This window comes from Apodemus sylvaticus, chromosome 5 (assembly GCF_947179515.1).
Source record: "Apodemus sylvaticus chromosome 5, mApoSyl1.1, whole genome shotgun sequence".
In the NCBI taxonomy this organism is placed as follows: Eukaryota; Metazoa; Chordata; class Mammalia; order Rodentia; family Muridae; genus Apodemus; species Apodemus sylvaticus.
The window spans coordinates 83,592,261-83,606,908 of NC_067476.1; the positions used below are offsets into that span (position 1 = coordinate 83,592,261).

General features: G+C 46.7%; 1 protein-coding gene across 6 annotated transcripts in view; it reads right to left on the minus strand.

The window, feature by feature from the left end:
* The window catches only part of Prr5l (proline rich 5 like), a 90,007-nt gene that overhangs the window by 40,767 nt on the left and 34,592 nt on the right, over positions 1-14,648 (minus strand). For all 6 annotated transcript variants that reach the window (XM_052183078.1, XM_052183079.1, XM_052183076.1 and 3 more), the window contains one exon: positions 11,526-11,574. In XM_052183078.1, the coding sequence (XP_052039038.1) occupies positions 11,526-11,574 (49 nt within the window). The remainder of the gene's footprint in view (positions 1-11,525; positions 11,575-14,648) is intronic.

A 14,648-nucleotide genomic window follows, 5' to 3' on the forward strand; every position in this document is an offset into this window, starting at 1 on the left:
GGCCTCTCTCATTAGATTACCAAAGACCTGCACTCCCTTGTGGGGGGAGCTGGAGTACAAAGGCCAATGTTCTCTTCACATAGCCCTTTATGAAACCCAAAGCTCCCAATACAGCTGTCTCAGTTATGGTTTCTACTGCTGTGATGAAACACCATGACCAAAGCAACTCAGGAGGGAGAAGGTGTATTTGGTGTATCCTGAGTTACAGTCCATTGTGGGAAATCAACACAGTAACTGGGCAGGAATGTGGAGGCAGGAGCTGGTGCAGAGGCCATGGAAGGGTGCTGCTTATTAGCTTGCTCCTCGTGGCTTGCTCACTCTGCTGTCTTATGGCACCCAGGACCACCAGCCCAGGGATGGCACCACCCACAATGCACTGGACCCTCACACATCAATCACTTGCCTACAGCTCAATCTTCTGGGGACATTTTCTCAATTGAAGTTCCCAGCTCTGAGATGACTCTAGCCTGTGTCAAGCTGACACAAAAGGTAGTCAGCAAGACAACAGTGTGTGCTGTTGAGCGGGAGGAGAGTGGATATCACGGCAGATCGGGTCCTGCTCACCTACTTCAGAGACCATGTCTCACTATGTAGCCCAGGCTGGTCTCAAACTTGTAACCTTCCTTCCCCTGGCTCCTAAGTACTGGAAGTGTGCCTCCCATCCACTCCTTGCTTTTGCTAGCTTTCTTCATTTTTCACTAGCTGTACTATTTTATTATGTTTTCAATCAACTACTTTGAATTTAAGAGCATTTATGTTTACTGTTTGCAATCACGTGTCTGTGTCTGCCTGAGTGGGAATGTGAACACACAGTGCAGCTCTCACAAAGGCCAGAGGCATTGGATCCCCTGGAGCTGGAGTTACAAGCAGCTGTGTGTCAACCCAGGCGGGTGGCGGGAACTGAACCTGGGGCTTCTGCAGGAGCAGTATGCACTCTTAACTGCTGTGCCTTCTCTGTAGCCCCACATTTAAAGATGTTAACAGACACTGTTACTGTTATGTATTTGTGACATCTCGATGCATGTGTGCAATGTGTATCGACAAGATCACAGTAAGTAGCATATCTCAGATGTTTAACATTTCTTTGTGCTGAGAACATTTCAGTTCTCATTATCATGATACCACTGGCATATCATTAAGTTCTTACAAAAGCTAATGATTATAGACACATGTCACCACACACATCCTTAGTAAGCAGTGGCAGCAGTGGCAGCAAGAGCTTAACATCTTCCCAGGAGTGAGAAGTAAAGAAAGTCAGTGACAACAGGACGTTAATGACATACCGAGGGTTTCTGGGGGCATGTGTGTTTGTGTGCATCTGCCTGCGTGCAGTGCCCTTGCCTCTGTGAATGCATGATGGCAGACTAGACTCTTCTCCACTTATTCTTCGGACACCGGGTCTCTCACTGAACCTGAAGATGGCTATTTCAACAAGAGTGTTTAGCCAACAAGCCCCCAGCATCCTCCTGCCTCTGCCTTCCCAGTACTGGGGTTACAACATGCAACTAGACCTGGTCTTTTCATGGGTGTTGGGAATCCAATCTGAGGCCTACATGCTTGCACAACAAACATATTACCTACTGAGCCATCTCTCCTACCTCTGAACCAAAAGCTAATAAAAGCACTAGCTCATTTCTGTGATAGGCACACATGATTCAGATTCTAAAATCACACCAGGATTCAGATATGACCCAATTTTAAAGTCTAATTGCTTACTGTTTAATTTCAAGATGGCAGATGGAACTCAATTAGAGTCAGAATAACACCATACTGAAGCATGCCAATTTTGTTGGAAGGGAAAAAACGTCTATGGACTCTTCAGGGAATTACAACATACCCCTAACCATACTCCAGCTCTGGCCCAGCAACTGCATCCTGCCTCCGGGTCAGAAATCAGGAACACAGTCCAATGTCAGCTGATCTAGACCTCCTGGAAGCCAAGACGGATGAGAAAGATTGCTCAGATGAGGGGAAGGACAATAGTCACGCCACCTGAGCACAAAGCCCACTGTGACCTTAGAGCAGTGATTCGCAACCTTCCTAATGCTGTGACCCTTTAATACATACAGTTCCTCATGTTGTGGTGTCCCCCAACCATGCAATTTTTTCATTGCTACCTCATAACTGTAACTTTGCTCTGTTATGAATCATAATGTAAATATCTGATATGCAGGATAGCTGATGACCCCCAAAGGTGCTGCACCTATAGGTTGAAAACCACAGCTTTAGAGTATCTGCCTAGCACTTCCTTTGGACCAGATGAGGTTCTCAGAAAGGTCACCTCTGGACTGCTAAAGACTCCTGTCTGTTGTCAACACTGGTACCCTGGCCTTCTTCAAAAACAAATCTGCAAGCTGTCTTTGATCACATTTCCAAAGTGCATATCCCAGGAAAGGTTCATATCACCTTGTCCCATCATCCTAATTACATACACTAAGGGAGACAGAGGCAAAATGGGGTGCCAAAAGAAATTGAGAAAACAAAGCCAAAAATCAGTCCAGGTTATGATATGAATTAATAACTGCTTCTGGAGCTAGGGACCTATCTCAGTAGGCACATACTCACCAGGCAAGCATGAGGGCCTAAGTTTAAATCTCCAGCATCCATGTAGCAGGAGTGTGGTAACACTTAACCCTAGTGCTGTAAGTGGGTTTGGGGAAGGAGGCCCTCCCTGAGGTTTGCAATCTACCAGCCCAGCTCCAGGTTTAGTGAGACATTTATCCACAGAGGATTAAGGTGGGGAACAAGAGACAGAACATCCAATGTCCTGCCTCTGGCATCCACATGCACATGGATTCAAGGACACACACATCCATGAATACTTGGACATAACACACACACACACACACACACACACATGCACGCACAATACTGAATAGGTCCACTAGGCATTTAGCTCCTTGAGGACAAGGACCACTTCTTACTTTAGTACTAGACTCCAGCAGGATTCTGGGTAAAGTTGGTGCTTTTGCAAATCTTTGTTGAACTTAAAATCAGCTGCCTATTTTGGTGACAAGAATTATTTTGTATTTTTAAGGAGTCAAGATAAGAATCAGAATGTTTTTAAGGGGATGGAGGAGGTGACATAGGATCCCTAAATCTGTTCCCATTTTCTTCATTTGGTAAAAATATCCTTTGTCCAAATCAGAAGGAATAGATTCCAACAGATGGCCCAGAGCCTCCTTCCTGGCCCTGGTCTTCTCCCTTCAAGGAGATATTAGAAGGAAAAATATGTGTTTCCAAGGAAAAGGAGTTATTTCTGGCTTAGGAAGGGAAATGACACAGAAAACATTCTTTCTAAGGCTCTCATGATACACAGCACAGAAATTCTGTAGCTTAGATCAAAATAAACAAAAAACGTGGGGTCTGAAGGAGCCGTTTGGGTTGCATAGTCCTTCTCCCCACTTGGAGCCTGTGGTCACCAGAGTCTGCTCACACACATACATTTGCTGATATTCAAGGGGCTCCATTTTCCAAGAAGCTAAAACTCCTCGAAAAAGTCTGCCACAAATGCTTTGATCTTCCAGGGACTGAGGTTAGGGTAGAGTTTCCTACCCCAGATTCCAACCCACAGGCATGCAGCTCAGATTCCAGTAGGAATCCTTCCTTCAGCGCCTCAGAAGCCTCCAGGATTCTCAGGGCAGCCCAGCACCTAGCCAGCTTCCCTACCCTGACCTGCCTCTCATTCACACCCCCACCCCACAACTTGACCACTGCTGTCTTCTTTGCTCAACTACCAGGACTGCTCCTCTCCCCAACCCTCGCCTAGAATACCACAGGTCCAGACAGCATCTTCCCTCCAGAGAGTCTGCGGCCATACAGGCGCCCACTCTCCTGCATCTCTTAGGGTCTAGCATTTGAAGGGTCCTGAGGTTAGAATACAATGCTCTGCATTCCTCTCCTCTCCTCTCCCTCTCCCTCTCCACTCCCCTCTCCCACCCATCCCCCCCTCTGTGTTGTAAGGAAGGTTTGGTCAGAACTGTAACATAAAACACAGGGAGTCTGGAGCTACTACCTCCCAGGAGGAATGTACTCGCTTCATGCCCAGGTGTCAGGCCACACCCACACCTTGACCTTTTACTGCCACCCTCCACTTAGGTGGCAATGGATGGTGTTAGTGGAGGTCTAGGTATGTAAGTCAGGGCCGGACACGTGTCTACTAATTCTTAAACAGAAACATGGTGGCAGCCATCCCCAGCTGGCAGTGCTGTGACATAGTTGCTAATAATTAGGTGGGTCTTGTGCCTCCCTTCCCTATGACCTCCATGTCACAGTGTAGAGACATCTTAGTGGTTACCTGACGTCTGTATGTAGCAGTGGAAGACCCGTGGGAAGGAGATGGAAGTCCACACTCCAACACAGCCACATTTTCACTTAGCATGGGGCCTGCAGATTGTGAAGATCACACCACTGCCATCCACTTCACCTAGGAAGACGTCAATTTGCCATCTAAGAGACTTAAGCTCGCTCAAAGGTTCTGAGAGACAGAAACCAAGGAAGGGGGAGAAAGGAAGTAAGGAAGTGAGGGAGGGAAGGAGGAAAGCAAAGGGGGTTGGGAATGAGAGGGGTAAGTTTTGCCTCGGGTATTCCCTACTATTTTTCTAAGTATCTGTTCTTCCTGAATCTCACCTCGAAGAATTCTCATCCCTGCCAAGTGCATGGATTCAAAAGGTTCTGATGGGCATTCACTTCGAAATGATGGTGGCAACAGAGTTGGAGACTCTGCTTTTTTCATGACCCCTCCCAGCCCAATGGCTCTCTCTACCACCTCCTCAGCCAGCCTCAAATCACACCCCACCAGTTTATTAAATAGTAGCTCCTTAGGAAATGACTAGGGACTTGGCAACGGGCCGGCTGTTACTTAACATATCCTTCTGGCACACCATCAGTGAACTTGGCCATGGACAAAACAGCACATTAATGAAGTGGCAGAATGATCCGGGAGTGGAAAAAGCTGACATCCCCACCCCCAAGACACAGAGAAGTAGGCTGTAAAAAGGAAAACAAAGCTTGGGAAAACCTCTCGACAGGGGTGTCTGGAGGAAAGTCTCCCAAGGCGCTCGCAGTTGACTGGGAGAAAAGATCAGCTTACGCTGGGCAGCCTGGGGCAGGATGAAGGTGCTGAGGTGAGCAGAGAAGAGGATAGGTGTGTGTGTGGGGTACAGCTTGCCAACCATTATGTCACCTGTCAAGCAGAGTACCTCCCAACCCAGGCAGAGGGACCCGGGAAATAAGTAATCAAGAAAGATGGTGGTGGTGGGGGGGGTGGTGGTGGTGGTGGTGGGGATAATGCCAGTCCCAGCGTCCCAGGAGGAAGAACTCCATGTCAAATAGATTACAGGCACCGCCATTCCTGGCTTCTAGGGCATTAGGAATTGAACACACCTCCCCTTGGATGCCTGCCCAGTACTCTGCCAACTGAGCTACCTACTTAGCCTTCATTATAGCTCTCTGAGGGGGCAGAGCTATCTAAAAATTCTCAACAACCTTTACTTCCCATGACCACTGGACTGCTGACCACAACTACTTACTGGACCACCGCATGGGCAGCGCCCACCGCACGAGCAGCGCCCACCGCACGGGCAGCGCCCACCGCACGGGCAGCGCCCACCGCATGGGCAGTGCCCACCGCCTGGGCAGCGCCCACCGCACGGGCAGCGCCCACCGCATGGGCAGTGCCCACCACCTGGGCAGTGCCCACCGCACGGGCAGCGCCCACCGCATGGGCAGTGCCCACTACAGTTTGCTGTACCTCTGCTTCTTCGCTTTCTCCCTAACCCTGGCTCACACCAGTCCCTGATCTGGTCTATACAACATCCCTCGATTTCATACGTAGCAGGCTCCTAAAATATATTCTCACACAGAACAACAGGCCTACATGACAAAGAAATCCCGCTTCCATGGAGCTAAGAAGGGTGACAAAGCCCCTTCAGAGGATATACTTTTAGCGTTTTATACCTAAGCATTCTCCCTCACAAATCCAATGAAGCTAATGAGCCATTACCTCAGCATACCTATTGGTTTTCATCTTTATCTAAAACCTATTAAGGTTTGAAGTTATCAATTGCAAGATTCATTTTCCCACTTGTTTCATAAAGTATAAGAAAAGCATTATGAAAATACTCAAATAATTGAACAAAATTCATGTAACCGCTCTGGAGACTGGGGGCAAGAAAGGTTCAGAAATCCCTGGATGGATGGTCTCTGTACCCCGACTTGGCTCCACCTCAGAAGAGGTCAGAGTGGCCACCAGGAACTTCTAGCCACTCCCCGTATGCAGGCGTCACCTTGCCTTTGTCCCGAATACCATTCAAATGTCCATCCTAGTGACCTTCTCATCTAAAAACATCCTGGCCATCCTCCCTGTCAGGCTCCTTTGTGCACTGGCCCCACGTTGACCCTACAGAGTATGCGTGGAATTCCCCAGCTGCCCAACTGCCCACCTCACAATCTCCATTTCCTTCTGGGGAATGCTGCTCACTACAGAAGTCTTCTGAGATGGATCAAAAATGGAAATTGTACCTTTTCTCCCCCAATCTGGTTTGGATTTGAAAGTCCCAAGAGCTATTCTCCTTGCCCTGTCCCATCTTCATAATTATTTATCTTACTCATTTATATTTATTTTTTCTGGGCCTGATCTGAAGACCCTGCCATACACTGTCAGTCAATGCTCCCGTGTGAGCTACTGATGTAGATTCCCTTAAATTCCTGCACTGTTTTACAGCTTTAAACTCCATTCTGTCTGGGACCCCCTCACGTCGCTCTCCTCTCCTCTCTCAGCTGCTGCCAAAAGCACAATTCCCTAGCACTATGATGATCTGTTTCTCCTGGGGCTCTTGCAGCAATCAGATAGACAAATTGTGAACATACCTATGTGTTCACAGACATGTGAACGCCAACATTCACATGCGCACGTGTGTATGTGCATGTGCACACAGAGACAAACACACGCACACACACAAGCACGCACTCACACACCCACACACACAAGCACACACCCACACACACACACACACACACACACACAAGCACAGCCAGGCATCCATGCCCTCTTGGCAACTACTCAGTCCACGTCTCCCTCCTTCCCTAACACTCCTCACTCAGTCTTTGACTTTAGTTTCTATGTGAAGCAATCTCTAGTTCCACCAAAAGAAATGGAACCTTCTGAGCTTGGGGCAAGACTTGCAGCAAACAGTGCGACCCACAGATGCAGAGCTGAGAAACAGAGGTATTCGACACCCTGCCCCTCCCCCCATACTTTGAACCACAGAGATACCTTTCTAAGGAATCCAAAAATGCAGATCATTTTATAATATCCATTTTCAAGCACAACAGAGAACCAATTATCCATCCAGGCAGTCACTGGGATAGAGTTCTACTCCGAAACCTCAATTTTCCTTTCAGGCACAATTCAAAACAGGCGGGGGGGGGGGGGAGTCAATCCTGAAAATGTCAGAGATGTTTCTGGCCAGTCTCTCAGAAATCTATTCATGTTCCTGAAGCCCAAACAGACTGTCTTCTCTGTGTGCAGACCAGAGATAAGCCGCTCCATTTTTTTTTTTTTACCTGCTGCCTCTGCCCTCACCCCAGGTCATTTTCATTATTCTTCACTGCGGATGCTCTTTTCTTTAAAATTGTAAAATAAAAATGCTCACTCGCGCTAAAGCAGAGATCCAGACAGGAAGCGCCCTGCTTATGACTCTGCAAGTAGCAGCTCTCGCTGGGAGAGAAGGGTCCCAAGAAAGGGCAAACCTGACTTTCAAATGCAGGTGAGGGGTTGGGGGGGGGGGATCAGACCGTGTAGACCTCACTCTGAGGAGCCCCGGGCCAGAGGGCTTGTTTACATTCTCCTGAAATGACTGAGGTTGAGGGACTTTCCTGACTGTCCCAGTGCTCGGTTTCTCGAGGCTTCTCACGCTTTCCTCCAGGTCCTTTGTGTGGGCCTCTCCAGGCTTTGCCCCCGGACTGTGGTGCCGCGTCCCCTGTTTCTGTGACTCCTTGCTGCGTAGAGATTTCTTGTGCAGATTTGAAAACCTCAGCGGTACCCAGCCCCATTCTTCCCACTTGAATATCTCCTGAACTACCTTCGCCATAGGGGGGGCCGCAGCCAGGCACACACCTGCATTGTTATCCTTTATGAGCAATTTCTTTTTTCTTTAAGCTGCTTGTCAGAGTTGTCACTGCGTGCTAAAAGGAACCGGTAGCAGCACCACTTACCGCAAGTGGAAAAATCACTCAGAAATTAACTAACAGCAAACAAAATACAGACACAGAACCTTAGCCAGGCAACTGTCCCCAGCTAAAGATGCCAGGTTCAAGGTTAGTTCCCTCTTCCTTCAATGAGGAGGCTGCTGAGTCCAGGAGAAGACAGCAGAGACTTTCTCTGGCATGACTGTAAGGGACAAAGCAAGCATTTTCTAAGCCCATCTCTGATGTTATTCATTGCTATGTTTAGGTCCCTAAATGTCACTTCTGGTATGTATAGTAGACATACCTTCCTGCTCTCTCTAAAACATTGAGAGAAGTAAATGGAAGGAAAGGAAATGCTTAAAAACACTGGAAGGGGGGTTGGAAACAAACACCCACAACTTAAAAAAATTAAAGTCTACATTAGAAGTGTGTCTAGACAACAATATCAACCAACCAGATCCCCCAGAGCTCCCAGGAACTAAACCACCAACCAAGGAGTACACATGGCTCCAGCTTCATATGTAGCAGAGGATGGCTTTGTCAGGCATCAATGGGAGGAGAGCTCTTTAGTCCTGTGAAGACTCTATAGACAGGGGAATTGAGGGCGAGAAGGTGGGAGTGGGAGGTGGGTAGAAGAACACTCTCATAAAAGCAGAGGGAGGGAGGATGGGGTAGGGGGTTTCTGGGAGGGGGGTTAAAACCGGGAAGGGGATAACATTTGAAATGTAATAAAGAAAATATCCAATTTTAAAAAAAAGTAGTGTGTCTAAAAGACACTATTTTCCAGTTTAGCACCCTAAATAAGGAAAACCCCACATTCAAAGTTCTCAAAATCATTCCCCACATCACACCCCAAGAAAAAGACTTGGTGTTCACCAAGCAGCTTCTCTGGTTTGGTTCCCGGTAGGAAATGGCATGTGGTTATTAGTTTTGAAGTAAGTATCTGGCATCTCTGTAAGCAGTATTAGCCACCTCCCAAAACCTCAGGGCTTCCCATGTGTACAAGTCTCAACCAGACACACCCTTCCTACCCGCCTAGGGGTAGCCCCCAAGGCCGAAAGACAGCTGGCATTTAAAACTTGACTGAAACCACACAGACCTCATCTCTTTCAAATGTCAAGGCAGAAGGCAGCCCAGCCCAGCAGACTCCTTTCTTCAAGATTTAGGAAGAAAAAAAAAAACCTTTTCAGTAGCTTACCTTCAAACCAATCAATAGAGACCACAGGGGAGCAGAGTGAGGTAGAGGCTGACCTTTGAGTGATGGGCCAATAAGATGATTCACAGTCGGGACTCACTATTGCATTCTGAGTCTTCAGTCTCCCTCCTTCCTCCACCTCCCCCCCAACAGATGCTACCTACCATCCAGGCAGCAGAGGCTTCCACTGGGTCTTGATCTGACCAGATTTGACCAGATTCAGATTCCCTCCCTCTCCAACCTGTGTGTGTGTGTGTGTGTGTGTGTGTGTGTGTGTGTGTGTGTGTGTGTCTGTGTGTCTGTGTGCACATACACATGTTTACATGAGCTTACCTTTAACTGACTGACATCTGTCATCCTTTAATAGTGAACATGAGAGTTTGACATTTCAGGGCTGGAGAGATGGATCAGAGGTTAAGAGCACTGAGCACTCTTCCAGAGGTCCTGAGTTCAATCCCAGCAACCACATGGTGGCTCACAACCATCCGTAATGGGATCCGATGCCCTCCTCTGGTGTGTCTGAAGACAGATACAGTGTACTCATATACATAAAATAAATAAATCTTTTTTTTTTAAAAAAAAGGAAGTTTGAATTTAAAAAAAGAGTTTGACATTTCCTGATACTTGAGTCAATAAACAAAATGATGTTCTACTTTCTAACTGCAAAAATCTCTCCAAACAGTTTTAAAATTTTGCTCTACTTGGACACAAAATAACATAAAACAAACTACCACCAAGATCCTATGTATTTTTACATGCCTTTCCCATTCTCGTGCATGGGGTTGAGCCTCAGCATAATAAACCAGGATAAATTTAACAAACTCTTACTCTCTTATTTTGTGTTAGCCAGTAAGGCTTTGTAAATAAACATGTTTTTAGTCCCTATAGTAACCCTATACCTAAAAGTCCTAAAGGTTAGGTCCTGGTTTTGTAGAAGAGAAAACTAAAGAGAGAAATGGTAACTTGATCCAGCAACACATTCAGTAAATGGCTGTGCTAGGCCTGGACCTGGGTAGCCTGCCTGCCACAAGGTCCATGATCATGGCCACCATGTTATGTTGCCATGTCACGTGCTATGTTATGTTACATGCTACAGTTAGCATTGAGTTCTCCACCGCTGTTGTTCATGTAAATCGCACAATGTGGTAAACTATATTTTTGTCCTCGTCTTACAAACCAGGCAAGTGAGCCGGACAGAAATGAAGCAGCTTGCTCAGACCCACCTCGCACATGAGTGAGAAGCAGGGGCTGATGTCACAGGAGGGTCACACAGCTGGCTACTCAACATCAACACCCAGCTCCCAAACACCTCTGCTCAGAGGTAACGAAGCAGCTTATGTCTATGACTTAGAAACTTTCCTTTACAAAGACACACACACACACACACACACACATACACCCTAGGACTTTGAATTTCTTAACCCTACAATAATCAGTAGGCAGGAGGGAAATCTGCCTGTCACACCAATCCTGCTGTCAACATAACAGACCAGGAGACCTAGTAACAAAAAATAATCTGTTCAAAGGGCACATAACCCAACTAAACACCACACACAGGCCAGGAGGGATTTAGGACAGTGGTAGAAGTCACAGTCCTCTGATGGAAAGCTGTGTCTTCAGGAACATTAAGTGGATGCGGCCTTTTCCTGCCTGTGTCCAGGGCTGGACAGTGCAGCTGTCCTGAGACTGTGTGACACAGAATATACAATCCACAGAGTAAGAAGCAGGGAGGAGAACAGACTGCCTCTAGAAAGCAGGCCATGTGCCACTCTTTTGTTTTACTCTGGAAACATTTTTTTGTTTTGTCTCATAGAAGTGCTATGTGTTCTTCTGTAAGTCAATTAAAGATGTATTTTAAAGCTTTTGAGGCACAATTTCTCATATGATAAGGACAGGCAGATGGAACCCAAAGGAGCAATACTCTTTAACAATATAAATGAGTCCTGAGACTCAAAGCCTGAGACTGCAAGGGATCTGACTGATATCCACTAACATCAGGGACCAAGAGGGCGCAGCGGCTCCCTGTGGCCTCTAACACATGTAACTGCAGGCACTGAAGGTATTCAATGAGTATTGATACCCCTCCCTGTTGGTATGTGAACTGCAATGTATGATGGGTGCTGGGACCTTCCAACCTTACCTGGAAGTAGTCAGTAATGAATGATCCAAGTTCACTCTTCAGCAGTCGCCTGGGGGGAGAGAGAGACACTGAATCAGGCAGCTATTGATGCAATTATAGCTGCTGAAGATGGATTCCAAAGAATAATGACAAAGGACTCATCGTTGACAATAATGTGTTTCCCAGTAGCACAGGGGTGGAACCTAGGCTGGAGGAGGGGTGCGCTTTCCTAGGTCCTGGTAGAGCCCTCCACCCCCCCTTCGTGTTACTGCAGTGATAACATTTATAAGCATTTTTAAATCTAAAACAAATTTTTTATACATCTCTCATCCAAAGATTCCAAGTATATGCAGGGCAGTATAATGGTTACAACTTGCATAGATATAGAAATCATTAGCCAAGAGCCAAGGTTCAAACCTAGACCTTCTCTGCAAACGGAACACCTTTCCTATAACTCAATTATCTCCTGTCCTCTAAGTCCATCAGAGACACCCAGACTTGAAATTCACGTTGAGGGTATGCTGGGATGGTCTCGCCTCATCCTGAATGTACTGGGCCAAACTACAAAAGGGACCACCGTGGGGAGAATTGGGTTTCCGGTTACCTAGGCAACACATCTACTGAACTGCCCAGTATGTTCCCATAAATTGTTCTAGCATCAGCACAGACCAGGGTGAAAAGGACAGACAAGGTCTCTGGTCTCATGTCTCCCACTCTCGGGTGGGGGAATGTAGATATTAATAAATACATTCAGAAGGCAATAGGAAAGCATCCTAAGTGCTAAAATATAAGTAAATAAATAGGGATATGGATACAGATTTCTTCCCCCTGTGAAAAATAATGGGCCCATCCCTACTGATCCATCTTGGATTTGATCCAGACAAGGTGAGAAAAAACACAAAACAAGAAAAACAGGCTCCTGGAATCCAACGCGTTCTCTAGGGAACAAAATCTCCCTGACTTCAATGTTCTCATCGCCTCTCCCACCTGCTGTGATTATTAAGGAGCAAATGCTCACATTTCTGACAATCTTGCTGGTTATTAACTTCCCCCAAAACATGCTCACACATGTCACTGATGAATGAACAGGCGGTTACAGCAATATGCCTGTATGTGCATGAAACAGGAACAAGAATTTGGGGTCAGAAAAAGAAACCCTCAGGTTTGAAATTTCCAGAAAAGTGTGGAAAGCTGAAAACATACGAAAAGTACCTCCCTTTTCCCACAGCAGAAAAAAAAAATTAGTGAATAGATGAAGTACTTTGAGATTCAACTTAAAGGCTGGCAACCTAAGCACCACTCTACCAATTCAGCCCGGGGCTTCTCTGAGTGGTGGACAAGTCTGATGAGAGACAGAAATGTATCAAAAGCTACTGGGCTGGGACTGAAGAAGTGGCTCAGCCACTAAGAGCACTTGCTGCTCTTGCAGAGGACCCAGGCTCTATTCCTAGGACCCACACGGAGGCTACAACAATCTTATTCTGTACCCAGTCTTACAGACGCTGCAGCTGAAGCTTGCGGGGCGGGGGGCGGGGGGGACTCTTTGTCTAAGGCCTGCCCAGGTCACCTGGTACAGGAGAAAGTCTCTGTCTCCTGACAGCCTATGTGTCCACTAACAAGTTTCCAGACCCTGGGTGAAGAAGCCAATCTTGTGAGGAGGAGCTAAGTCCCATCAGATAGACCATGTCACACAACACTGGGGGACTAACATAATACTGAGACCAAACGACATGTCGTGGAATCAGTGTCTGTGATTGTTAACCTTCATCATCAACTTTATGGAATTTCAATTCATCATAGGAACACACCTCTAAGCATTTCCAGAAAGTCTTAACAGAGCAGAGAAAACCCAGGTTACTACTGGCCACACCCCAAAGGAAAAAAAAAACAATTCTCTCCTCTAATGTCACTAGCTGTCACAGCTCCTCTGATATGGGAAGGGTGAGTGGCAAGTCTTGTGTGCCTTTCCCCCATCCATGTTGGAATTTTAACTGGATTGAACATGTGTGAGCCTTGTGTTGGCAATCTCAGCTTCTGTGAATTCTTGAGGCACCCTGAGTTCTAGACACATGGAACATTTGCAAAATAACACAGAAAAACAAAAGGTTCTGTGTCCTCCTCTCCTTCCCCAGGGAAGAAATTCGAGGACCCTGAAGCTGTGGCTGGAAATTAAAGAGGGCCAGGTGATACTTTGGCAAACTGGATGCCCTGAAGTGAGAGGGACTCAGGGTCATAGAAACATACCTAATTACCCTGCTCTAATCTAGTCTGTGATCTTTGGATAGGGAGATCAATGGCACCCGGTACATTTGTGTGCATATTCCTACACATACAGAAAGATATTCTAGAAGACCACTCAATGAGATACTGTTATAACATCCGCTTTTGAAAAGGAGGAAAAGGGAGCTAGGCTTTTGGGGTACAATAAAGATTCTCCATCTTATATTTTTTTAATAACATGCACATACACACACATATATACACATGTGTAAATGCAAGTATATGTTCATGTATGTTCATGTGCACATGGAAAACAAAGATCAACCAACCTCAAGAGTTCCTTGGGAGCATCCATCTCGTTTTTTAAGACAAGGTCTCTCTCTCTCTCTCTCTCTCTCTCTCTCTCTCTGGGACCCGTGGCTCACTGACCATTCAGACACAGGGATCCTCCTGGCTCTGCCTTCCCAGTACTGTGATTACAAATACACTCCACCATGTCCTGCCATTTTCATGGACACTGAGACTCATGTCTATGCCCTTATGTGGCAATACCTTATCCCTGAGTCATATCCTCCCCCCAGCTCTAATATTTTTGACTGTATGAATACAATTAACAGAAGCCACCACCAAGGTTACTGAGTGTATGGGTCTGCATTTCTGCCTCTCCCTGGTAGTGTTGGAATGCTGCCAATATGCAGCTAGGGGAGGCACTAGGCTGAGTTTGGGGTGCAGGGCTTGTGGGAGGCCACCATGCCCCTCAGCCCCTCAGGGGAGGTGAAATGCAGTCTAAGATACGGACTCCAGCCTGTGTTTCTCTAGGTGAGAGACGCATGTCCCAGCGGGGATTGGGATGGAGGCTGTGGTTCTCAAACTCCTATATACCTAGACGCCACTGGTGACCTTGAAGGGATGTGAACTGGGTTG